Raw genomic sequence first — 26733 nt, 5'->3', positions numbered from 1 at the left:
AGCCAGCTTGAGTGATAATCCAAAAGCCTTTTGGTCTTACATCAAAAGCTGCCGCACTGAACAGATTGGAATACCTCCCCTGCTCACAGCTTCAAAACTGTGTTCCGTAGCTGCAGACAAGGCTGAGGCATTGAACATCTTTTTCCACTCCATGTTCACTCAAGAAAATACTCAGAGTCTACCATCAAAGGGCCAGTCTTCTTACCCATCTATTGGCCACCTACACATTGACAGGAGAGGAGTAGAAAAGCAGTTAAAGCAACTCAACCCGTCCAAAGCTAGCGGGCCTGATGAAATCCCACCCAAGCTTCTTAAGCTTATATCCTGTGAGATTGCCCCTGTGTTTGCCTTTTTATTTCAACAAAGTTATAATACAGGTACTATACCATCACAATGGAAAAAGGCTCTCGTTTCACCAATTCACAAGTCGGGCGACAAGAGTGACCCATCAAACTACCGGCCAATATCCCTCACCTGTATTGCCTGTAAGATAATGGAGCACATAGTCCTCAGCCATGTTTCCAAACATCTTGCATCCAATGAGATTCTTAGTGATGCCCAGCATGGCTTCCGCCAGGGGCTATCTACTACCACCCAACTGTCATTAGCCGTTCATGACTGGTCTTTCATTTTACAGAAACGCAGTCAAGTTGATACTATCTTCTTAGACTTCCAAAAGGCCTTTGATAGAGTGCCCCATGAACGTCTTGGCATCAAGCTCCAGCATTACGGCATCAAAGGTGACACTTTCAACTGATAATGGCTATTCTTTCAGCCAGGAAGCAGTCTGTAGTTGTTAACGGCAAACAGTCTTCATGGAGGGATGTCTCCTCTGGTGTCCCCCAAGGCTCGGTCATCGGTCCGACTCTCTTCCTTCTGTTCATTAACGACATCCAAGATAACATCAAATCCTCTCTTCGGCTGTTTGCTGATGACTGTGTCGTCTACAGAGAGATCGTGACTGATGAGTACTTTCACATCCTGCAGCAAGATCTACTACAGCTGTCATCCTGGTCTGCTACATGGCAAATGAAATTTAATGTCAAGAAATGTGCTGTACTTTCCATCACACGTAAACGCTCTCCTCGCACCTATGATTATTTTCTTGACTCCGATGCGATACCTAGAGCCAACAACTACAAATACCTGGGAGTGACAGTGACTACAGATCTGCGTTGGAATCTTCACTGTCAGGACATCAGGAGAAAGGCCAGTCGTACACTGGGCCTCATCCGCAGAACTCTATCACCGTGTTCCAAAAAGGTTAAGGCCAAGGCATATACTGCGTTAGTCCGTCCTCAACTGGAGTACGCTTCTGAGGCATGGAATCCGCACACTGTTACAGCTGTTAAATCACTGGAACAAGTACAAAGATCTGCGGCCCGATTCGTTCACTGTGACTTCAGGAGAACAACATCCTCCTCAGCCTTGGTCTCCACCCTTGGATGGAACAGCCTCCACACTCGTCGGCTCTTAGCACAATGCTCCCTTTTTCACCGGATGCACCATCAACTGGTTCGCGTGCCTTTGCCACAGGTCATTTCTCCAGCAACCTACTTTGGTAGGCACGACCATATAGCTAAATATGCCATACCCAAAGCTACAATAGACACATACAAATATGCAATGTTCCCTAGGACAGTACGGATATGGAACAGATTACCAGGACATGTCATTCTCCATGGAAACCCAACTACGTTCAGAGAGGCTGCACTACCTATCATCAGCATGATGCAGCCTCCTGTTGGGTCCCACATGCTATAAATGGACCAATGCATGTTTTTACTCGCACCCCTGCATGCTCATTTTTATTGTATATATGTGAGCCAACCCAAATCCTGCACCTTGTCACCTCCATTGGCACATGACATTATCAACATCCCAGTATAGCTTCCAAGGAGCTGCGTTTTGGGATTATTGCGACAAGTAACAAGTAACAAGTAACCCCACCCCTTAAGCGTATTTTACCCATTTCTTGTAAAATTTTGGAGCCCCAATGAGGCAAAAGGCGTTTCCCCTTTGCAGTAGACCACTTTTATTCTTTGGAACCACTTGGAGATAACAAAATTAGATTTTCCTCCATCAGCTACATACAAAGAAGTGCTGGCACAACAAACCCTACACTGTTAGAAAATTTATCCTTAAAATAAAAGAAGTTCCTGCAGCAGAGTCTCGAGATCATCTGTAATCTTATTGAATTGCGTAATCTTACAGGAATTTGGTATTTGGTGTATGGAATCTTACAAATTTCCTTGAATAAAACACCCTTTTCCCCTTTTTTTAACAGACCTGTTATGTTAAATTGCAGAAAAATTCCTCTTTTATGAATTTACAGAATGATTCTGTTATTGCTTTCTGCAAAATCTTCTGTTTATTTTCTGTAAAATCACGGTTTTTTTAACAGTGTACCTCTCAGGGGTTTGCCGAAGTCAACCATCCCTTTTCCATATTTTGCCTTTTTATGGAAAAATATATCAATTCGGAGCCCTCATTGGTGCAAAAATGTTTATATATATATATATATATATATATATATATATATCAAACCACTTTCATTGTTTCGTAACCACTCGGAAATGAAAAAAAAAAATCCTTTATATCAGCTACATATAAAGAAGTTCTGGCTCAGCAAAACCTACCCCCTCAGGGGTTCCCTAAGTCTCCCCACCTTTTTTGCCTATTTTCCCCTCCTTATTTTATTTATAATTTATGGGGGAAATCTGCCAATTTGGAGCCCCTATTAAGGCAAAACGTTGTTTCTGCTATAAAGCAAACTTCTCTCATTGTTTCTAATAGCTACAACTTATTTTTCTCTTGAACTCTGAGATCGAGCAAGCAGAAAATGTTATTATTTTGGCGTACAATGTCACGTGACTAACATATGATAGTTTCCGTGCCTAGACCCTTTCATGTTAAACAATTAATTACAGTCCAAACAGAATCGAATTTATGTATTTAATGTTAATAGTAACAATGTTCTTGTGGTATAAATCCTTGCTTACTGATATTTATGACACAGCGATAATTTGAGGAAGTCAATGTTTATAGTATATCGAGGCCGGAATTGATATGATTTGTAATCGGGTCTGAGTACATAGCATTGGTGGCGGAAGCCAAAAATTTTAGAAGGGGACAACCCACAAAAAAAATTTGACAAGCAAAAAAAAAAAAAAGGTTCTCAATCCAAAAAATTTTTTAGGGGGACGCGTAGGAAAATATATTGACAAGCAAAAAAAAAAAAAAAAAAAAAAAAGGTCATCACCTACAAATTTAGGGGGTCCGTACCCCCTCCTCAAATTTAGGGGGGGAAACGTCCCCCCCCCCTGCTTCCGCCGCCTATGGTACATAGTATACACTGGCGTCGTCTGCTACGTAAACTTAATGAGCTAATATGACCAAAATTAACCATTATGTTTATGCAAATTAGAACACTTTCCCCTATTCGGATTTTCTGGGACTTTTAGTATGGTCTTGGACCTCAAAGAAACATTCTGCGTTGGAATAAATTCTGTTGCAATTTGTTCCAAGTGAAAAGTTAAAATGACTGGACTAATTGTGAGGGACAATGAAACCTTTGGAACAATAGCTCTTGCAAAAAGAGAAAGAATCGCATAACAATTATATCGGTAACAAAAGTGTGAGAAAAAGTCGGATGATAAAAAAAGGGCAAGAGGCAAAGATGTCGAGAATTCAAGGCCAATGCCATGGCGATTATTAGCCACAGACAAGGTGCGTACACAAAACACCCCAACCCTGATAGCATTTTATAAACCTTTGGCATTAACCCTCTGCACATGTCGCACTTCGCAAATCCACAACAAACATCTTCTCGCAAAAAAAAATTAACATGACCAACCGCCGCTCTAACAGCAGACTCATCCGAAAACTAGCACAAAAAACAAGAGCTGCAGCTGCCCTTTTTTTCAATGTCTGGCCGGGTCTCGTTTCAAATTCAAAGACTTGCTATATACAGTATAAGAACAAAGGCGTAGTTTTGATAGCAAATCAGCCAATCAAATCGAATGATTATGTAGCTTAGAACTGGTATTTAAAGTTTGGTATTAAAACAGGTTTTGTGAAACGGGCCCTTAATTGGTTGATGTTTCAATAGGCAGTTCCGCGTAATATTATGCCAGAATTTACGCACAAATGATTTTTTTTACGTTTTTATATGCATCCAGTGGCGTACCGTCTTGGTACCCCTCCTCACACGAGTCACGGCATGGGGGGGGGCACCCGCAAAAATTAAGTGAGCTCGCAAAGCGCGCTCAGTTGTTAGATATACTGACCTAACAGAGATATTTTAAGGAAGCACTTGTAGTCGTTGTAATCATGAATAAAAAAATACGCACCTCAGCAGTCAAATAATGCGAGCGCATAGCGCGAGCTGAAAATTTTTGATATCCAGACTTAAAAAGGGATATTATAATAGATTTTGTAATCATGATACGTACCTGTCTCGCTAAAAAAAAGCGAGCGCGAAGCGCGAGCCGAAATTTTTGTATACATTGACCCCAAACAGGGAGATCTATATTTTAGGAATCCCTTAATAGTATAACATCTCACCATAGTCATCTAATATCAGTGCCAAGCGCTTGCTGATTTTGTTAGAATTACATCTGATCACATGAAACACATGTAGTCATTACCATACGCATCTCACTCATCAAATATTACGAGCGCGTGCTGAAAATTAGATAATTCAGACCTGAAGCGGGGCATTCTAAGGCTTGTTGTAGGAATTCACTAAGACCGTACGTATTTCACTAACCAAATAATGCGAGCGCGAAGCGCGAGCTGATAATTTTTGATATTCAGATCAGAAAATGGGACATTTAAAGGACTGATTTTAGGAATTCACGGAGAGCAGACTTATCTCACCACTCCACTGATGCGAACGTAATCACGGACAGGAAATGTTTTATATTAAGACCTTAACATGGGCAATCATTTTAAGTAGTCATGAAAAAAGAAGCATCATGTAACTAAATAAAACAATAATACACTTGGTGTATATCGACTTGAAACGGGAGTTTTTCGTACAACAGGTTTATATATCTCTTTAAACAGACAATTCGAGCACCAGGAACAATGTCAACATAGGCCCTGAGCAGTTTATGTTTCATAAAGTTATCATGAAAATGTTCCCTATGTCATATACCATAACATGATTATAATGTAATATACCATTATAATGAAAAAAATAATTTCTTCGTTCCCACTACGTTCCTCTTCCTTTCTCCTTCTTTTTATCCTTTTCCCCCGTTTTTTGGGGGGGTTGTCAGCCGATGGGGGGGGGGCACGTGCCCCCCATGCCCCCCCCCCCCCGTAGTTACGCCACTGTATGCATCTTTTAGAAAAGATACACCAATGACAAGATCTTAGATCCGAGATCTCGATCTCATCATCTAATTATCTCTTCCACGGGATGTAGACGTTACGAGATCCAAGATCATGTTATCTGAGGATGCAAACATTACGAGATCCAAGATCATGTCATCTGAGGATGTGAACATGACGAGATTCAAGATCATGTCATCTGAGGATGTAAACATGACGAGATCCAAGATCATGTCATCTGAGGATGTAAACATGACGAGATCCAAGATCATGTCATCTGAGGATGCAAACATGACGAGATCCAAGATCATGTCATCTGAGGATGTAAACATGACGAGATTCAAGATCATGTCATCTGAGGATGTGAACATGACGAGATTCAAGATCATGTCATCTGAGGATGTGAACATGACGAGATCCAAGATCATGTCATCTGAGGATGTGAACATGACGAGATTCAAGATTATGTCATCTGAGGATGTGAACATGACGAGATCCAAGATCATGTCATCTGAGGATGTGAACATGACGAGATCCAAGATCATGTCATCTGAGTATGTGAACATGACGAGATCCAATATCATGTCATCTGAGGATGCAAACATGACGAGATCCAAGATCATGTCATCTGAGGATGTGAACATGACGAGATCCAAGATCATGTCATCTGAGGATGTAAACATGACGAGATTCAAGATCATGTCATCTGAGGATGTAAACATGACGAGATCCAAGATCATGTCATCTGAGGATGTAAACATGACGAGATCCAAGATCATGTCATCTGAGGATGTGAACATGACGAGATTCAAGATCATGTCATCTGAGGATGTGAACATGACGAGATCAAAGATCATGTCATCTGAGGATGTGAACATGATGAGATTCAAGATCATGTCATCTGAGGATGACATGAGGATGTGAACATGACGAGATCCAAGATCATGTCATCTGAGGATGTGAACATGACGAGATCCAAGATCATGTCATCTGAGGATGCAAACATGACGAGATCCAAGATCATGTCATCTGAGGATGTGAACATGACGAGATCCAAGATCATGTCATCTGAGGATGTGAACATGACGAGATCCAAGATCATGTCATCTGAGGAGGTAAACATGACGAGATCCAAGATCATGTCATCTGATGATGTAAACATGACGAGATCCAAGATCATGTCATCTGAGGATGTAAACATGACGAGATTCAAGATCATGTCATCTGAGGATGTGAACATGACGAGATCCAAGATCATGTCATCTGAGGATGTAAACATGACGAGATTCAAGATCATGTCATCTGAGGATGTGAACATGACGAGATCCAAGATCATGTCATCTGAGGATGTGAACATGACGAGATCCAAGATCATGTCATCTGAGGATGTAAACATGACGAGATCCAAGATCATGTCATCTGAGGATGTAAACATGACGAGATCCAAGATCATGTCATCTGAGGATGTAAACATGACGAGATCCAAGATCATGTCATCTGAGGATGCAAACATGACGAGATCCAAGATCATGTCATCTGAGGATGTAAACATGACGAGATTCAAGATCATGTCATCTGAGGATGTGAACATGACGAGATTCAAGATCATGTCATCTGAGGATGTGAACATGACGAGATCCAAGATCATATGTCATCTGAGGATGTGAACATGACGAGATTCAAGATCATGTCATCTGAGGATGTGAACATGACGAGATCCAAGATCATGTCATCTGAGGATGTGAACATGACGAGATCCAAGATCATGTCATCTGAGGATGTGAACATGACGAGATCCAATATCATGTCATCTGAGGATGCAAACATGACGAGATCCAAGATCATGTCATCTGAGGATGTGAACATGACGAGATCCAAGATCATGTCATCTGAGGATGTAAACATGACGAGATTCAAGATCATGTCATCTGAGGATGTAAACATGACGAGATCCAAGATCATGTCATCTGAGGATGTAAACATGACGAGATCCAAGATCATGTCATCTGAGGATGTGAACATGACGAGATTCAAGATCATGTCATCTGAGGATGTGAACATGACGAGATCAAAGATCATGTCATCTGAGGATGTGAACATGATGAGATTCAAGATCATGTCATCTGAGGATGACATGAGGATGTGAACATGACGAGATCCAAGATCATGTCATCTGAGGATGTGAATATGACGAGATCCAAGATCATGTCATCTGAGGATGCAAACATGACGAGATCCAAGATCATGTCATCTGAGGATGTGAACATGACGAGATCCAAGATCATGTCATCTGAGGATGTGAACATGACGAGATCCAAGATCATGTCATCTGAGGATGTAAATATGACGAGATCCAAGATCATGTCATCTGATGATGTAAACATGACGAGATCCAAGATCATGTCATCTGAGGATGTAAACATGACGAGATTCAAGATCATGTCATCTGAGGATGTGAACATGACGAGATCCAAGATCATGTCATCTGAGGATGTAAACATGACGAGATTCAAGATCATGTCATCTGAGGATGTGAACATGACGAGATCCAAGATAATGTCATCTGAGGATGTGAACATGACGAGATCCAAGATCATGTCATCTGAGGATGTAAACATGACGAGATCCAAGATCATGTCATCTGAGGATGTAAACATGACGAGATCCAAGATCATGTCATCTGAGGATGTAAACATGACGAGATTCAAGATCATGTCATCTGAGGATGTGAACATGACGAGATCCAAGATCATGTCATCTGAGGATGTAAACATGATGAGATTCAAGATCATGTCATCTGAGGATGTGAACATGACGAGATCCAAGATCATGTCATCTGAGGATGTGAACATGACGAGATCCAAGATCATGTCATCTGAGGATGTGAATATGACGAGATTCAAGATCATGTCATTTGAGGATGTGAACATGACGAGATCCAGGATCATGTCTGTTGAGGATGGAAACATGACGAGATCCAAGATCTTGTCATTGATCCCCCGTTATACAGGTTACAAACATGCATGACGAGATCAAAATTCTTGTCATTTGATATTCTGAGGAGCATTGTGGCCAAGTGGATTAGTCCCCAGGCTTTGAAACAGATGGTCGTGGGTTCGAATCCCAGCCATGGCGTAAATCCCTTCTGCAAGAAATTTATCCACATTGCGCTGCACTCGACCCAGGTGAGGTGAATGGGTACCAAGTAGGATCTATTCATTGAACGCCTTAACGCCTGTTAAGGGACGCACCATTAGAGACCGGGGGGCTGGAAGTTTGGCTTGATGCAATTTGTTTATTCCTTTCTTCTATGAGTAAAGTTTTTTTTTAGTCCATTGAGACAATTTTTTCAGATGACCTAGATTTTTTGCTTTTTGTTTTACTCTGATAGTGAGTCAAGTTGTTTTTTTTTTTTTTTGGGGGGGGGGGGTTCCAGCCCCCTAGATATCTAATGGTGCGTCCCTACACTGTTAAAAAAACCCTGATTTTACAGAAAAAGAAAGAAGATTTTTTTCAAAAAGCAATAACAGAATCATTCTGTAAATTCATAAAACAGGAATTTTTCTGCAATTTAACAGAACTGGTCTTTTTAAAAAGGGAAAAAGGTTGTTTTATTGAAGGAAATTTGTAAGGTTCCATACCCCAAATAGCAATTTCCTATAAGATTACGCAATCTGGTAAGAGAGAGAGACTCTGCTACAGGAACTTCTTTTATTTAAGGATAAATTTTCTAATAGTGTAATATGGCGGCTCAGCTACAGCCAGGGCAATAATATGATACCAATTATCAGTATATGTTAGTGCGCTATAAATGGGCATATCATTATTATTATTTATCATCCTCTATTCTCTCGGGGCAGTAATCAAAATATAACAGAGGTAGTGTGTTATTTTAAGTCCCCATGAAAGTCAAATAGGAAAAAAAATAGCTAGGTATTTTACAATAATTGTGAGAGTATATTTTCATTACATCGCTATGAGATCACAAATGCTGCCAATTTGAAGTCTTCATGTGTATAGTGATTACCAAACTTTTTAACTCATAAGTTATATACGTCTTGTCCGATACAGTTCAAACTTTGACCCATCTGTCTGACTTTTTTAACTCTAAGAATAACTTTTATTTTGGGTTTGATTCTGTCGGATAGGCCTACATCTAAAGGGAAGATTATATTTTTTTTTGGTTGGATTTAGTTGGATTCAATCTGGATGCAAGGCATGGCGTTGGTCATAACAACATAACGCATTTATCTTTTTAGTAGCTTTATCTTATTATTATAGTTTATTTCGGTAAACAAGAATACACCAAAACAAGTTAAACAAGTTCCTTTTTAAAAATGTAATGAGTTTATTCATTACATGAACAAAATCAAATAAAGTAGAACTACATAAAGTAATAAATGAAGGACACTCGGAAAATCCCCAACCAAAGATAAACAGAAATACAATGAAACAATTGAGGAGAATAATTAGCAGCACGGCGGTATTGCCACCAACCATACATGTAGTTCAATTTGGGAAATGATTCCACTTTCTTGCAAAGCTGTCGTACGGTACTAAGGTCTAAATCTATGGCTAAACTGTATTTTTCATCAAATGTAGATAACCTTACAAACGTTATAGCGCCCTCAAACAAACATTCTGCAGAACTTCTTGGCCCTGCTGCAAATATCCAAACTCCGAATTCCTTTAACCCCTACTGTGTCATGTACACCGAATTAATTATTAGATTTATAGAAATATAATTTCTTGCCACGGTGGTGCTAATAAAGCTAATCTTGCTTTCATTTTCAATTTATTTAGTTCATGGACAGTTTCGTTTTGTCATGAAAATTACCCCATATTTTTCCCGGGTTTTTTTTAACACTTTTAAGAAAAAGACGAATAATTAATATCAACTTGGAACAAGGGGGCGTTTGTCATAAACAATTAATAGTGCCACACGTTTAGATAGAAATCCCTTTGTATGTTTTTTTTTTCAACTTAAAAAACAAAAGAAAGAAAAAGCATGGCTGCAACTTACATTTTAATAGCGTTGATTGCAGGACAGGTCAAGGTCAATAAAACTATTGAAGTCCGTTGTTTCATCACTCGGGTTGTTTATTCTGCTTCAGTGCAATGCACACCCGGGAATAATCTGGTAATCACGAAGAAACTCGAAGAATAAATATAGCTTGATAAAACCCTGCTCAATTTGCAAGCCATGCTGGTCGATCCTTTCAACTGACTGGGTATGTTTCCACCTAGCATTTTTCCTGCAGGCTCATTGCAACGAGCCTGATGTAGCTCTGTAGAATGCATTTTTACTACCCCCTGAAACTCAATCAAATACCTGTCCCTTTCTTAATCGAACAATTCCCGATTACTCGTGCATTAAAGACCTATTAACCGTTTCGCATTGTTACTGTGCATTCTTGCCTCTAATCGTGCGCTAAAATAATGCTCCCCAGCGCAATTCTTTAGATGTACTTGTAAGCGCAATTTTTAGCCTAATTCTTCCAGTGGCGGTCACACACTAACAACTTCATTGAACCACAGAAGTCCAGGGGCCCGTTGCATAAAACTTTTTACCAGAGAAAACTCAGGTTGATTTTACCAGAGTTTTTGCCCTGTGTTAACGTCAATGGCAGAAATCAGACTAACCTTAGTTCTCAGTTTTTACCAGAGTTTTCTCAGGTCATGCAGGTAGAAAGTTAAATGCAACAGGCCCCAGGGTTTAAATCCCATCGCATGCACTCGCGGCATTTTGCAAGGCGTTTATCTACACTTGCTACTCTCCACCCACACTGCAAAAATGGTGGTGTTAAAACTGGCACCAATATAGAGGACCACACCCTGAGGTGTTAAAATTACACCCTAGAGATTGAACATAACAAGTGCACCAAAGAGTGTAAATGTAACAACCAAGTATGTTGTAATAATACCCCATATGTGTTAAATTAACAATTTAACACTAGAGTAAAATAACTGGTATGGTCCTCCATGTACCCACGGTTAACATCCCCCCGGGGGGGCAAGAGTTGATACCATGCGACCATGGGTATTGGCGTGTGAAACCCTACCCTTAACAAGTATTGGAAACAAAACGATACTCTTGGCAAATATTCCCTGAAATGAACCCCTAAACAAGTACAGGAATGTTTTATTGTTACGGGTCCTTTGGTCGTCGGCTTTACCTTATTTGGTTTAGTACGACCCCACCTTCTACACCTCGCGCAAATCGGACTCTAAACACGAAGTGTTGGGGCAAAAAGGACATCCTTTATAAAACATTTTAATTTTGTTTTATCATCCCCGCAAATTCGACCATAAACACGTAATTTTCCTAGCGAAATAGATACCTTTTTTTTCATAATTTTTGTGTTTTTGACACCCTTATCACGTTACGTACGTAACGTGCCCTATCGTGAAAAGGACATCCTTTTTACGTGTTTTTTGGTCGCGCATGGTATCCACTCGTCAATGTAAGTGCCCCCCCCCCCCCCGTGATAACACCAGAGTATTTTTCTGTGAAAGAGTAGTAAAATGGGCCCGGTACAGGAAGACACGAGCATTCGGATTAGCCGTTTGAAATATAGAATAGTCGAAAAGAAACATGGTAAGATAACGCCGCTACCCTTATAAATTGCCCCTTTTGTAACCATGGTAACTTTCAGATAAAAATGACATAGCCTTGAAATGGTCTACTTGTTATTTCTTGCATCATTGGTGCTGATGTTTCTCACAAAGCTGGTGAATCGGGTTAGGGAAAAGTAGGGTAAGATGAAAACAATAATGGAATAATAAAAGAAAATAGGAAGAGCATGGAGACAGGAGAGCAGTGTGGCCTTATGTCTATTTATTTGGGCGAAATCCCCAATATCCGAGAGGATACGTAAAAAAAATGATGTTGATTTATATATAAGCAAGGGAGAATAGCGACCGATTCACAACGCAAGCTTTTAACATTTTTTTTTATTTTTTAACATTGATATTGATTGTTCAGGGTCCCGTTTCATAAAGACTTTTTAAAGTAACAAATGTTACATCAGCCAATCACATAGAGGGGTTTCAGTAGCTTTTAACTGTTATTGCAAATTTGTTATTGTAATAAGTTTTATGAAACGGGGCCCTAATGCACATTTTGATGGAGCTCAATAAAGCCCCCCCCCCCCTAGACGGGAATATCCGTCGTTGCTGGGGATTTATTTAAATATTTCTGACATTTCACTATCATCCCCAAATACGGAGACTGAAGCTGTTGGTCTACCCCCCCCCCCGCCCCCTCCGCAGCCCCTTGAAAAAGGAAAGGGAGGGAATGTTGGGGGTAGTATGCGGAGGGGTGTCGGGGGGGACACAGAGTGAGAGAACAGACATCCATTGGGTGATTTAAATTTCAATGTTGACCTTTTGGCGTTGGTGTTAACTATAGGGCAAGTTTTAGATTTGAGCATTACACCAAACATAAAATGAACGTGGTCCTGAAAAGTCACTCACTATAGGTGTTGACCCTTGATATTGTGATGTGTATCAGTTTTGTTAACCAGGAAACACAATCCAAATTGGGCTACCAACACCGGTCTTGAAATCTCCAATCGGGGTGTGAGAGGAGAGAAAGAGAGAGGGGGAGGGGGGTCGGGCAGAGTATTTGTTTTAGATATAGAAAAGAAAAGAATAATTATGCTGCCAGGCAAAGGCAAATAGGAGTGAGTAAATACTGAAATTATACCCTGGAACGATCGGCTATTTATCGCCATGGCAACGTGACGGGATATGATTGTGTATAGAAATGGCGCCGCGGAGGATCGGAGTCACACGTATCAACATTATACATAGCATACTAGTAGTTTTCGCAGGGTGAATTCGTCCTATTCGTGCCCTGATCCGACTGTTTTTCGACGCACGATTTAATTTGTATCTTAAAAATCATTATTTCTTATTTCATTACAGTCGTAGTAAGGACAATTACTTCAACTGAATGCAGGAAGGAGTAAAGCATATACCAGGGAAAATATTGTTTGTGAGATCCCCGATACTCCGCATGCGAATTCGCGTTGGGATCGTTTTGCATTCTTACTGGAAGTATATATAATGCATTGTCATGGGTTTGTGAATGAGAATAACACGGTGGTTCTCTCATATTGGATTGACTGATATAAACTGACTTCAAGTTACAATACAATCTGCGAGTAGCTTTAAATACAAAATGTGGACAGCCATTATCACCACGCTACTTGGATTTCTCATTGAGATTCAGGTAATTAATAACTTTCTACTACTCTAACATAAAATTAATAAGAGATAATGCCGATGTTTTTTTCTTCTTAAAACCGTGTTATTATTATCTATTTATGTCAATTGGCTGGAACGTTTGCAAGGTTTGTTTTCCAGCTCCAAGTTATGCAATTAGTTACATGGGTAATCTAGATTGAAAGTAATATTATTTGAACAAAATAATGAAGCAAAATCAGACAAACAGATCAATGTCATAAAATCAGACAAGGAATGACAAGGTATTTCGGTGAAAGAGTTCGATGTCTTCATGAATATACGTTAAGCCAGCTAATGATGTTATACCCCACGTATTCTCACGCATTTTATTTGTGTGAAGCTATGTTACTTAAATTTTGTCATGTAGAACTAAATCAAACCGTGAGTCTTTTTTTTCCCGTATAGAATGGAAAAAAAAATAAATTGGCTATTGATTTAATGTGTAAGATAATAATTCCTGCAACGAATTTTGTTGCATTTATAAAATTAAATACAAGATTTCATGTAATAACATAAGAATAAGGAAGAAAAGTAGGGGCATGAGGTCAGTATTCATATTGCATACTCATGACGGCGTGCATATAAATGATTTCACAAAGTAATGCTAAATTCTCAAATTCAATAAATTCGTTTTTGTTATCAGATTTTGATGTCATTTTCAGAGTTTTGCTCTATTATTTCACTATTTTCAATTGAGATATAATTACATGTCATGCCATTTTCGTTTGATAATGCGCTTAACTGCTTAAATTTACGATCGTTATCATTGAAAAGATATCTTTGAATTTCATTCAAGTAGAAGATAGGTTTGGAATATAAATATGTAAAACAAGAAAAGAGGCAACGACGATCGACTGAGGCTTTAGAACATCGATCTCTAGAAATTATTATTACATTAGTTTTCTTCTACGTTAAAACTTTGTGCGACAGACCCCGAAATTAGACAGCGCAAAGCATGGTTTTCGCATCGACTTTTTTAGTATTTCTTTTTTACACTTAAATGTAGTAAATATACCACGATTGAGTGAATTTGATGTAAAATATAGGAAAGTGACATTATCGTTTCTATTTTGTTTTGCTCCAGAGCGTAGACGCATTATCATGCTCCTATAGAAACGCTTTCGGATTTTATCAATATTACATGTAAGTACCTTTGCTTTATCTACCTCTCTCCCATTTGCTACCCCTGCCCCCTCTCTCCCCCTCCCTTCCTCTTTCTTTCTTTCTTACTTTCTATCTCTCTCTATCTGTCTCTCTCTCCTCCTCCCCCTCTTCCTTTCCTTTCTCACATTTCTATTCTATCTCTGCTCTCCTTCCCCCTTTCGCTTCTGCTAAACGATTTTTTAGTATTGCTTGATAAATTTGACGTGTGAATATGAATATTCTCATTTTATATATGATATCGCAAACTGTTAATATTAATTTTGATAATGCGTGGATAAAAATCATGTATCCATCTATTTAGGCAAGTTATTTTTTGTATTTTAATTTCTTTAGCTTTGTGTCACTATGCAATTGATTATCATAATATTCTTGTACTCCGTTTTGCAAGGGGCCGCAGAATGGTTTTCAAAGTGGGGGGGGGGGCTGACAATGCAAAAAATCACAATCCTATGGTCATTTTTTACGTTTTGTACACGGTTTTGGAAAAAAAAAGTGAAGCCCCCCCCCGTTTCCGCGGCCCCTGTTTTGTAAAATATTCTGCAATTCAGCCTTTGACTGCGAATGAATTTTCAATAAACCATTACCATTACAACATACAAATATAAATATATTGTTTATGAACCTTGATAAGCCCAGTATAGCAAAGTATTATGACAAATGTTCTAATATTGTTTTGGGATGTATTCCTTTGTTTGATTGGTTTTAAAGTCTGACTGGATTCAATATCTCTCGGTTCGTTGGATCATTCCAAAGCTCAAAAACCCGACGAAACCATTAATCAGGCCAACGTTGGTTTTATTTCATAGCCAGGGCGGAAATCTCTCCTAAAAGTTAGGGGGCCAGGGGCTGGAAAATTTGACAAGCAAAAAAAATAAAACAAGAAAAGGTTAATACCTACTCAAGAAGTAAGGTCATCTCGTCCAATATATATGTTTTATTTCGATTTTGAATGATGTATTTCTTTCCATCATTAAAGACCAAAAATAGAAGGGGGACATTTGATATTGTGTCCCCCTATCATTTTTGGTAGGGGGATGCACCCCCCCCCCTTGGGATTTCCGCCCTGTTTCATTGATGGTCTAAAATGACTTCGAGCAAAATAAGAATGGGCAATTGCACAGAATATACTTGGAAAGGGAAATGAAATAAAATAATAACCATGATAGCTGTTTGTAACTTGTATCATTTGTCTAGATGTTCAAGCAATCAATACTGCTGTGGAACGCGCAGCTGTTGTTATTACTCACGTGGTGTATATAGCCTCTGGTATTTCTGGTAGGTATATCAATCATTTAATGTCAATTTCTGTCTTACTGATGACATCACTCACTCGATCACTATTTCTTTTGTATTTCATTATATGAAATATTTTGATTTTCTCGTCATTGTCATGTGAAATGAAGTTTCATTCCTCCCTGAACACTTGGAATTCCATTGTTTTAACATTTTGTGCTTCAGGCAAGGAGGTTCTAATCGTCAAATTCGTAAATATTAAAATATTGTATAATTCAAACAATAAAAAACAAAAGAGATAGTGAGTTAGTGACATCATCGACTCTCTCATTTGGATGTAACTGGCTCGTTCACATAACTATTTGGTTAACAATAAGCGAAACTTTGAAATGTTATAACTTTCTTATTTTACATCCGATTTTGATGAAATTTTCAGCATTGTGCTCGTCTCATTTTTCTCTACTGATTCAAATCAACATTTTCTGCGATGGACTTGACCTTTAAAAAAACGCACTCTCAAATGGACCGTTTTCATTATTTTTTGTTAATTTGGAAGACAATCTAACTCATCACGCCTACATTAGTTACACAGGAGGGGTTTTAGGGCCTTAGGGGCAACCCCTAGTTCGGCAATGCTGCCCGCCCATTTCCCCCAAGGTATTCTCAGTATATCACCCCTTTTCGTCACCAGGTTCGGTATCATCCTGTTCATCCTCATCTGTTCCGGAGCAAGCGGGGCGTATTACAGAAAACGACAACGCATAGTCGTTCGAACACACCCCGCCCCGGTAGTACAACACCCCAACGCAGTACAACAGACCATGGTCGTTTCAGCCACAGGTAATTAGCGTAATTTCGCAATTAATACACAGACGTTTTGTCCATCGCACCAATTCCTGAGAAAATGCAAGTCAAATCACAATGTCCAGAGGTCATTGTCGAAAGTTGGTGGAGCGAAACAGCACATCGTCTAAGATTCGGACCGGATACAAATTGCAAAAAAATAAAATTATGTCGTTGACTTTATCCACAGTCCGTGGGGGGGGGGGCGTTTCATAAAGCTGTTCGTAAGTTAAGAGCGAACGACTGGTGAACCTTTCTTACATGATAATTATGCTAAATAAGCACCAAGGGACAGTATTGGTGAATATCATTTACCGTAAGAAATGATCACCACTCGTCCTTAAAGTCGCTCTTAACTTACGAACAGCTTTATGAAACGGCCCTCAGGACGACACTTCTGTTGTTATTCACCGATTTTCGACAAAGACTGCTTTGTTGTGAAGGGCTATTGACAAATTTAAAGAATCTCTGCCCTATACAGAAAGCGTTGCCGTTCGCGAAGTGGTTGCTTAAAACGCCCGAAAAGGGCCCCAAAGCAACAGTCACACCAACGAAACTAACTCCAAACCCGGACCGATGATACGTCATTTTGGTATAACGTAAAATGTTTGGTCGATATGGAGTCATTTCGGCGGTATAACTAGGTAAACATTTTTCGAAATTGAACCTTCTAGTACCCCTCAAAATCTAGACTCCTAAACTTATACCGAAGTATTTGTTTTTTACACCGAGCTCAGCATCAGAGTATATCATACTGATTAATATAGATATAGATTATTACGCCCTGCCGAGTCCAGATCGGCTGTGGTCGTGTTCGGGGCCCGGCGGATTCTCGGTGTGGCTTGGGTCCTGGCGACTTTTTCCGTCATCTGGAACGAATGATTGCAATCTGTCTCTGGGAGTCAAGTTGGTTCGGGAATTCGGCCGGCCCCGGTATTGCTGCACCCGGTCTGGATTAATTTGAGGTCTATTGAATTTAAAGTGTATAATCATGCTAACATGAGTCCACATTCGTCATGGTCTTAATTTTTTCAATGTTTGGTTTTTATCTGAAAGATTTTATCTATAGGCCTATAATAACTTTATTTACAAATTAACTTGATGATTAACAGTTTATTATATTTTCACCGAATGTTCCATCTTATTTGGTAGTTTAACTATGTAACTGTAACATGTTAATCTGCCCTGCTTGTGTCAGTAATGTGACCATGTCCTGGGCTCTCCTTTGTTCGGTAAATGTGTTAGCACTTTGGGTATATTATTTTAGCTCTAAAGATATTTTGGCTACGATAAACTATCAGACGCTTATATAGGCTCAGTCACTCATCTTTCATTCGAGCTTAATATTTTGCCCAGTGTTAAAAAAAATATGTTATTTTGAAAGTTGCTTCCGGGTTTATAATAAGTCTAAATGAAACCTCTCGTTATCTTTGTATCTCTTTATTATCAGCATCATCAGGATATTCTGGCTATCCAAACCCACCACCAACGTACAACCAGGTGATTACTACCACCGGTCCAAATATGGGTGTAACATCGTACCCCATGGGGTACAATTCAGCTCCTCAAGGGGTGACGGTTCATCATTATTAATGCCGCGTTGTGAGGTGTCTACTTTTCCTGCTACTCGATTCTTCCTTTACTTCATCTTCCCCTTCTTCTTCCTCTCTTTCTTTCGCCTCTTCGTATTCCCCTCTCTCTTCTTTTTCCTCTTCTCCTTCTAATCCTCCTTTTACTTCTAGTTCTTGTTCTTTTTCTTCCTCCTCACTTTAAAATTCTTCATTTTCTTCTTTATCATCATGACAGAGGAAGATGTCCACCAAATGTAATAACGGTCTGCTTCTGATTTTATTATTTTTTTGTCATTTAATGGCTGTGAAACACATTCTAAGACTCAATATTATTCTACGATATTAGTGACGTGAGACCCCTCCTTGGTATCATTTTTCTTGCCTAATCTTGAAACCATACGGATAAATTTTTTTTTACTTTTGTTATTTAACAAAGCAATCAAGTGTCATTCAGTTAGGAGAACTTCCCAATTTTAGAATGTCTGATTATTATTTTTTTCTTCACAATGAATGACAAAACTTAAATATTGTAAATAGATATTCTGCTACCTATCTTGAAGTACATTCATAGATTATTATCAAGTTAATAGCTGAGAGAAATAACGCGGTAGTGGAGGTGATAGAGTGTGGTCGGTCAAATACCTTTTATTGTAGTACCCTGTGTTGTGGTTCAAACTGGTATCTATTTGACATGCTTGATGTGTACATGTATTACTATTGCAAGGGAGAAAGTATGTGCATGTACAGAACATGGAAGACATCAAACTTTTAAGTTATCTATACATCAGAAATATCTCTCTTCTCTGCCCAGCGTGACCTTGTCAATTCCCTTGTGAAGAGGGCAAAGCGTTCCTATTATGTGGCTATCATTGAAGACTGTCACGACGACTCTAAAAAACTTTTTTCTGTGGCTAATCGGCTGCTGAACCGTCGACAATCATTACTTCTTCCCACTCTGACAGCTCGCAAATGGCATCTACTTTCCTTCACTTCTTCCAGACCAAAGTCAAGATGATCTGCGATAGCTTAGCACCAGATGAGTCTCCACACAGCCAACTCACTTCCTCCTCCTTTGAAACTATCCAACCTACCACTCCTGACGAGATCATGTTACTTTTACGTAAACTTCCTTCCAAGTCATGTCAGTCAGATCCCATTCCCACTAGATTACTTAAGGATTGTTCCCCTTCTGTGGCTCCAATTCTCTCACATCTAATTAATATGAGTATACAGCGCGTCCCAAAAAAAACTATACACTTTTGAAATGGCCGCCAAATAAAAAATCTAGCACTTTGGGGAAAAAGACTCTCATATATGGAAAGCCAATGAAGTCAACTTTCAAATGACACCAAAAAGTTGGAAAAATATTAATGCTTGAGCGAGCACTGCCCACTGAAACAAAGGGTATGAAAATTAGGGTTGGCTGGAATTAGCCTTCCAATTTATTTCAGATGTTGAGAGGCAAATCATTTCGAACTTGCAAAGTTAAGGGCGTTGTGATAAATTGATGATCAGCCTTGATCAGTTTTGATAGCTTAAGCAAATTTTTTAAGTTATTAAATTGAACTTTTATGCATGAGTGAACACAAATTACACTTTTGGAGCAGCACTTCAGCTTTATCATTTGGATCTCTTTTGGGGCAGCATTTCAACTTTATCATGGCGATCTCAGCAATGTGTTCATGGGAGTCGGCCAGTCGGGAGAATAGGGGGTGAGATAGGGCTTAAGTGGGAGAAGTAGGTTGATGGAATAAGGGTCAACAGAACATTCAGCCCCGCCCCCTCCCTCTTTCCCACCCTCCCCTCCTGTTGAGAGACTGATGGCTATTATGTACGCGTGAATTAAGTCCAGAGCAGAATGTTGGTTTAATGATTAATTCTGAATTAGGGCATCAACTTTTTCCTATCAATCAACAATTTATCAGTACATTAACTCATTCAATGTGCAATGTGATCAATAAAACATTCATTTTTTCCAATAAATTATTTCATTAATCATCATAATCATTAAATTTTTTTGGTAATCATTCAAACTGACCATCAGCCACCGGTCACTTGGCAGTTAAGTTTTGAAAAGGCTACAATCCAGGAGATGAGACAGAGAGAGGGGGGGGGGGGGGCTGGAAAATGGAGGTGAAGAGGGGAGGGTACCTATGACTTTTAATTTGTAAAAGGACAAAATGAAGAGGAATGCCCTTTTAACCAAGTCTTAGCATACCTCGCCCTCTTGCTTGTAACAGGTACATGTACCATCACATTACTCTGACTCTCATGAACACACTTCTGATGTCCACAAGATGAATATGCTACACTAAAATTGCAATTCCTGTTCACTCATGCAGTACATTTCAATTGAGAAATTCATGAAATTTGCCTATTAAAACCAAAACTTATCTCACTCATGAATAGCAGAACACCCTTAGCTTTGTAAGTTCCAAAGGACTAACCTCTCAAAAAACTGTATGGCTAATTCCTGCCCAGCCTAGCCAAGCTTATAGTCTCCCAGGAGGAGAGAAGTGGGGGGAGGGGGTAGAGATGGAGGGAGGGGTTGCTAAATGTTCTGTTGACCTTAAGCCCATCAACTTACTTCATCTACCTAAGTCATATTACCCCCTCTTCTCCTGACTGCCATGAACACATTGTTAAGATCCACATGATAAAGCTGCACTAAAAATTGCAATTCATGATCACTCATGCATTAAATTTCAATTTAATAACGTATGAAATTTTCACAAACAACAAACTGATAACATCTGATCTTTAACTCACCAAATAACCTTCAACTTTGCAAGTACCAAACAAAAAATCTGAAAGAAATTGGAAGGCTAATTCCAGCCCACCCTAATTTGCATACCCTCTGTTTCAGTGGGCAGTGCTCGCTCAAGCATGAATAATTTTCCAACTTTTTGGTGTCATTTGAAAGTTGACTTTATTGGCTTTCCATATCTATAAGTCTTTTCCCCCAAAGTGCTACATTTCTTATTTGGCAGCCATTTCAAAAGTGTATAGTTTTTTGGGGGACGCACTGTAGAACAGGCATACGTTCCTCCCTCTCTGAAAGTTGCTCTCATTACCCCACTGTTAAAAAAACCCTCCCTGGACCAAAACTCCCTCCAAAACTACCACCAAGTTTCAAACTTACCATTTTTGTTCAAGATTCTTGAAAGGATTGTGTTCTCTCAATTGTCTGAATACCTTTCAGATAATGATTTGCTCGATCCTTTCCAGTCAGGTTATAGGTCTAATCATTGTGTAGAAACACTACTTCTTGACACGTCTAATTATATCTTACAAAGTATGGATAAAGGGAACACCACAGCTCTTTTGCTGTTAGACTTGTCCTCTGCATTCGACACGGTAAACCACACTATCCTTTTGAACACAATTAGTTCACTCGGTGTTAAGGGTGAGGCTTATAAGTGGTCTGAGTCTTATCTCTCATTCCACTCTCAGATTGTTTGTATTAACGGTTGTAAATCTGATGTTTTGCCTCTCTCTTGTGGAGTACCACAGGGTTCTGTGGGCGGGCCAACTCTCTTTTCGATTTATTTATCTGGATTGCGACAAGTTCTGTTGAAACATAACATAAAATACCATATTTATGCAGACGACATCCAACTCATGATTTGTTTTAATTCGGATCAACTAGCTGCAGAAAGTTCCATCCATCGTCTTGAATGTTGCATGGTTGATGTTCACAATTGGCTGACTTCTCACTCTCTTAAGTTGAATCCAACCAAATGTGAATTTCTTCTTTTTGGCTCCAAAGTACAGCTTAGTAAAATCCACATCGACTCCATCTCATTTTCTGGTCTCACTGTAAATTTGTCAAGTTCTTGTCGCAATCTGGGTATAGTTTTTGATTCTCACATGACAATGTCGAATCACATTTCTTTTATTTGTAGATCAGTTCGCTACCAATTGGGAAATATTGGTTTTATTAGGAAATACTTGTCTCGACCGGCCACAGAAAAATTGGTTCACGCTTTAATTTCGTCCCGTCTTGATTTTGGAAATTCCCTATTGTTTAATCTACCCCAGAATCAGTTAGTGAAAGTTCAGAAACTTCAAAATGCTGCCGCTCGCATCGTTTCTCTATCCACCAGGCGCACTCACATTACTCCTATTTTAAGATCCTTACATTGGCTCCCTGTAAAACAGCGTATTATGTTCAAGATTTTGTTGTTAACTTTCCATTGTGTTCATGGCTCATCTCCCCAGTACCTTATTTCACTGATCAAAAGTTATACCCCTTCAAGATCCTTACGTTCCTCCCTTTCCAATTCTCTTGTTACCCCCAAAGTTTCCAAAACCTGGGGTGAAAGATCATTTGTTTACTCATCCTCGAAGCTATGGAACAGCCTCCCTCATAACATCAAACAGTGCTTGACTTCTGAAACTTTCAAAAATTACCTCAAAACATTTCTGTTCAATTCTTCTTTATTTACTACAGAGTGGATTTGGCGCGATATAAGTCTTAATTATCATTATTATTATTATCTCTGTATTAAAATATCTTATTGGTATTTTTCAAGAACAAGCAAGAACATATCTGACAATCATGAAATTGTAGATAATTTCCACTGTGAATGATTTGAATACTAGTGTGGTGAATTGGAATAATCTTTAGTTATAATTGATGTACACACATCGGAAAAGGCTGTTTTTGATAGGGAACAAGTGACTTTGCAAATATTTATTAACATTTCATTGGACCGAAGAGGTCATCTACATGTAAATAGAGAAACCAATTTTGTGATATATCTGATACCACATTTCACGAAGACCCTGGTGAACATTGACCATAGTAACTGCAGATTTTTCTCTCAAGGAACTGTGTGTATATATAAAGTATGAAGTTAATTCAGTGTGTTAATTTAACTTTTGAGTTTGGATTGTTTCATAATCATTGCAGCTTAGGATTGTACAACTCGTTTCATATTCACATATCTCCTCTTTAGTTGTTTTCTTTATACCAAGGGCTTTCACAAGTGCAATCTCTGTCAAAACATTTCTTGAATAAAGTCTATGTATTCTTTCTGTAATTGACATGGTGTATAATTTGTACTTAATCAGGAAACGTTTCAAAACAAAATCATTTGTATATACCCAGAGATAGATCTTGGGAGGCATGGGTCGAACACTGCAAAAACTCTGGTGTTGATTTAACACCAGCCTGGAATCTATATAAATGTCCACACCAGAGAGGTGCGAAACAACACCAGTTTGGTTTTGGTCCAACACCAGATAGGTGTTTATACAACACCAATTAGTATTAAAACAGCATCGGTTAGATTCCAAACTGGTGTTGTTTCAATACTTCTCTGGTGTGGACATATATAGATTCCAGGCTGGTGTCAACACTGGAGTTTTTGCAGTGAATGCAACCCCCCCCCCCCTTTATTTTGACAACTTGAAATATTCATAATGCCCATAGGGGAGACCGGGGTTAGTTGGAACATGGGGTAAGTTGAAACATTGTAATTTTCTTTAACGCCTGTAAAGTAAATTTATGCATTACTTCCCTCAATTTACTGTTGATACTACAACTGTTGTACTATTAATAGCAATAAATTGAGGGCAGTACTGCATAAATTTACTTTACAGGCGTTAAAGAAAATTACAATGTTTCAACTTACCCCATGTTCCAACCAACCCCGGTCTCCCCTACGATGCAAAATATGTTTTAAGAATCACTCAAATATATCTCAAAACCATTAAACTGCCCTTTCCACACAAAATACTATTTTATAATCAGGGGCACTGAGCACGCCAAAAATTTGGGACATTTTTTTATTTGCCCCCCCCCCTACCCCCTTCATCCGCAACAAGGACTGACAATCCTGTGTATAACCACTGTATTCATGGTAACAGGATAAAAATACAACTACCGTAAGTATGGAGTAAAGGACAGATTAGTTCAAGTTGAAGGATTCTATTCAAAAATTGCACCACACACAGAACTGGAAATGGAATGAATTTTTTGGTACATTTTTGCTAGAATCCAGAATAAGAAAAAACTGCAAAAATGGCTTGAATTAGACTAAAACTTGTACATAATTGATAACAGAAATTGCACATGACAAAAAATTCTACTCCTTTGTATACATTAACTTCTTTATTTCATTTTAAAATCAACTTCTCACATAATCAACATAATTTTAAGCAGTATCTACAATCAGATACAGGGGTATTAACATGGCAGGCTTCTATTCAAACCAATATTTTACTGTAAACACAATTTTTTTACTCTCTCTACAGTACATGTACATATGATACAATTTACACTCTACATTACAAAGAAGAATATATATACATTTATATATCTAATTTACATACTGATATTACAAACTTTGTTTTACAAAAAAATATATTTACAAAAAAAAAGTTTTACATAAAAAAGCTCTAAAAACACTTTCTGTGTCTAAATCGATACACAGATATTGGATAAATTATGGGTTTATGACAGGCCCTTTGATTTTAAAAGTGGGTAATAATTTCAATTTTGGTGTTGGCCAGGGTGACAAGGAGCATAATAAAGTTGCAGGATCTTAGCTAAATGGAGGTTTATATATACAAATTATTGATCATTATTCTAACATAACCTCACAGCAACATGACCACATGAGCATCAAAGGGCATTTTCTACACAGCTCATTTTGTAGAATAAATAATAATAAAACATACATGTATATAGAGTATTTCTAAAACAGTCATGGCAATGAGAGGAAACTACTGGAAGGCAATTTTAAATAAATGGGTTTTTCGAGCAATTTTGAAACATTCGATGTTTGAAATACTACAAATGGAATATGGCAACCGATTCCACAAGGATGGTCCAGCATGTGCAAATGACCGACCCCCCCTATGATTTCTTAGAGTTAAGAACTGCAAGCAATTTGAATCAGAAGATCTTAAACGATAGTTTGGAGACTCCCATCAAAGGGAGAAAACAAAGGATTATTTTACATGTTCAATTAAATATTTCAAGGTCAATAAATATGCACAACATATTTCATGCTAAAAATATTTTAAGAAATGAAGGCAGCAAAAGTCCTGGGGTGGTATTCTGTAACTCTGTCATAACTTTTGTCATAAATTTTGTTATTTCTCTCCAAGATGTGACACCGCTATGATTGTCACAAATCGGTATTCTGAACATTGTCTTTTCCCTGTCAATTCTCTCAAAGTTCCCACCCATCTTTTCCGAAGCAAACCAATCAAAATCATCGTTAGTTCCAAGTTGGAGCCCTTCTAGCCAATAGGAAAGCCCCGTGGCAAGTAGGGCGTATCCCAAAACAGTTGCTGGCATCGCGCAACTACGCGTATATTGATGCGCTTAATTACAAAGAGAGACAGAGAGCTGTGAAGAATTTTAGAGGAGAAGTATAAAATTAAGGAAAACAGAGAAAAAAGAGAGGAATAAATATGTAGGGCCTAAACTAATTGAAGCATGAAAAAATAATTTTGAAAATTGTCATGGAAGATGAGTGAAACTAATACCACAATCTAATCTAAATAATTCAATTGTTTGCTTGACATTCAGTCGGCAGGATATCGGGATATTTGGTACTAAAAGATATGCCAAAATTTATGACTGCTACCCCCTGTCATAACTTTTGTCATATCTTTTGCTTGTATAAAAGGATTACGCGCATTTAAAGTCGTGTATTTTTGCTGCGCGCTAAAGAGAAGAGACAAAACTTATGACAATTTTTGTGACAAAAGTTATGACATCCACCAGAATACCAATTTTGTCATATCTCTGAGATAAGATAAAATATGGAGAAAAGACAATGTTCAGAATACCGCCCCTGGTAATTAATGTGCTGTACATAAAGGCAACTTATATATTTACAGTGATAAATTCATGACTTATCGTATTTTCCAGAATATAAACCGCGGCCGTGTATTAATCGCACCCCCAAAATCGGGACAATCACCATAAACAAGAATAGAACACAATTCAAACATTTTAGGCATTTCTCGATACTCTCAACACCCAATCCTAAATAATAAGTAATATCTGTTGAATTAGACAGGGTCAAACTTTTGAGTTTGGATTAATACAGGAGTGATTGTCAGTGTCATTGAAACAAAGTTTATGGAAATGTAAACACGGGTCGTGTGGACCAGCGGTTAAAGCATTGGACTCACAATCACAAGGTTGTGAGTTCGAATCCCCACTTTGATAAAAAGGCCCGAGAGTAATATCTGTCGTCGTCTATAAGGTCAGCCATTATGACTGATTAACCTTGACGTAAAAATATTTCCTAGTTAAGTGATATACCAGCTTGGCATTTACCAGCAAACTGCTCTCCTGCCGAGTTCC

The 26733-nt window shown here is 38.6% G+C and overlaps 1 protein-coding gene across 1 annotated transcript; it reads left to right on the top strand.

Moving 5' to 3' along the window:
- Nucleotides 1–13101: 13101 nt before the first annotated feature.
- Nucleotides 13102–18531, top strand: LOC121426928 (vesicular, overexpressed in cancer, prosurvival protein 1-like). The gene is made up of 5 exons (XM_041623339.1): nt 13102–13576; nt 14675–14733; nt 15949–16029; nt 16679–16827; nt 18281–18531. Exons 1-5 carry the CDS (start codon nt 13526–13528, stop codon nt 18421–18423), a joined length of 483 nt encoding a protein of 160 aa, XP_041479273.1. The 5' UTR covers nt 13102–13525; the 3' UTR covers nt 18424–18531.
- Nucleotides 18532–26733: the final 8202 nt, after the last annotated feature.

The sequence above is a fragment of the Lytechinus variegatus genome, chromosome 13, assembly GCF_018143015.1.
Source record: "Lytechinus variegatus isolate NC3 chromosome 13, Lvar_3.0, whole genome shotgun sequence".
Lineage (NCBI taxonomy): Eukaryota > Metazoa > Echinodermata > Echinoidea > Temnopleuroida > Toxopneustidae > Lytechinus > Lytechinus variegatus.
The sequence above is the reverse complement of the archived record's forward strand: the minus strand, read 5'-3'. Positions and strand labels throughout refer to the sequence as shown.

Coding starts and splice junctions, on each gene's coding strand:
- LOC121426928 (XM_041623339.1), top strand. CDS start 13,526: ATGTGGACAGCCATTATCACCACGCTACTTGGATTTCTCATTGAGATT. Junction 14,734..15,948: donor GGATTTTATCAATATTACAT/GTAAGTACCTTT, acceptor TCATTTGTCTAG/ATGTTCAAGCAATCAATACT. Junction 16,030..16,678: donor TATAGCCTCTGGTATTTCTG/GTAGGTATATCA, acceptor TTTCGTCACCAG/GTTCGGTATCATCCTGTTCA.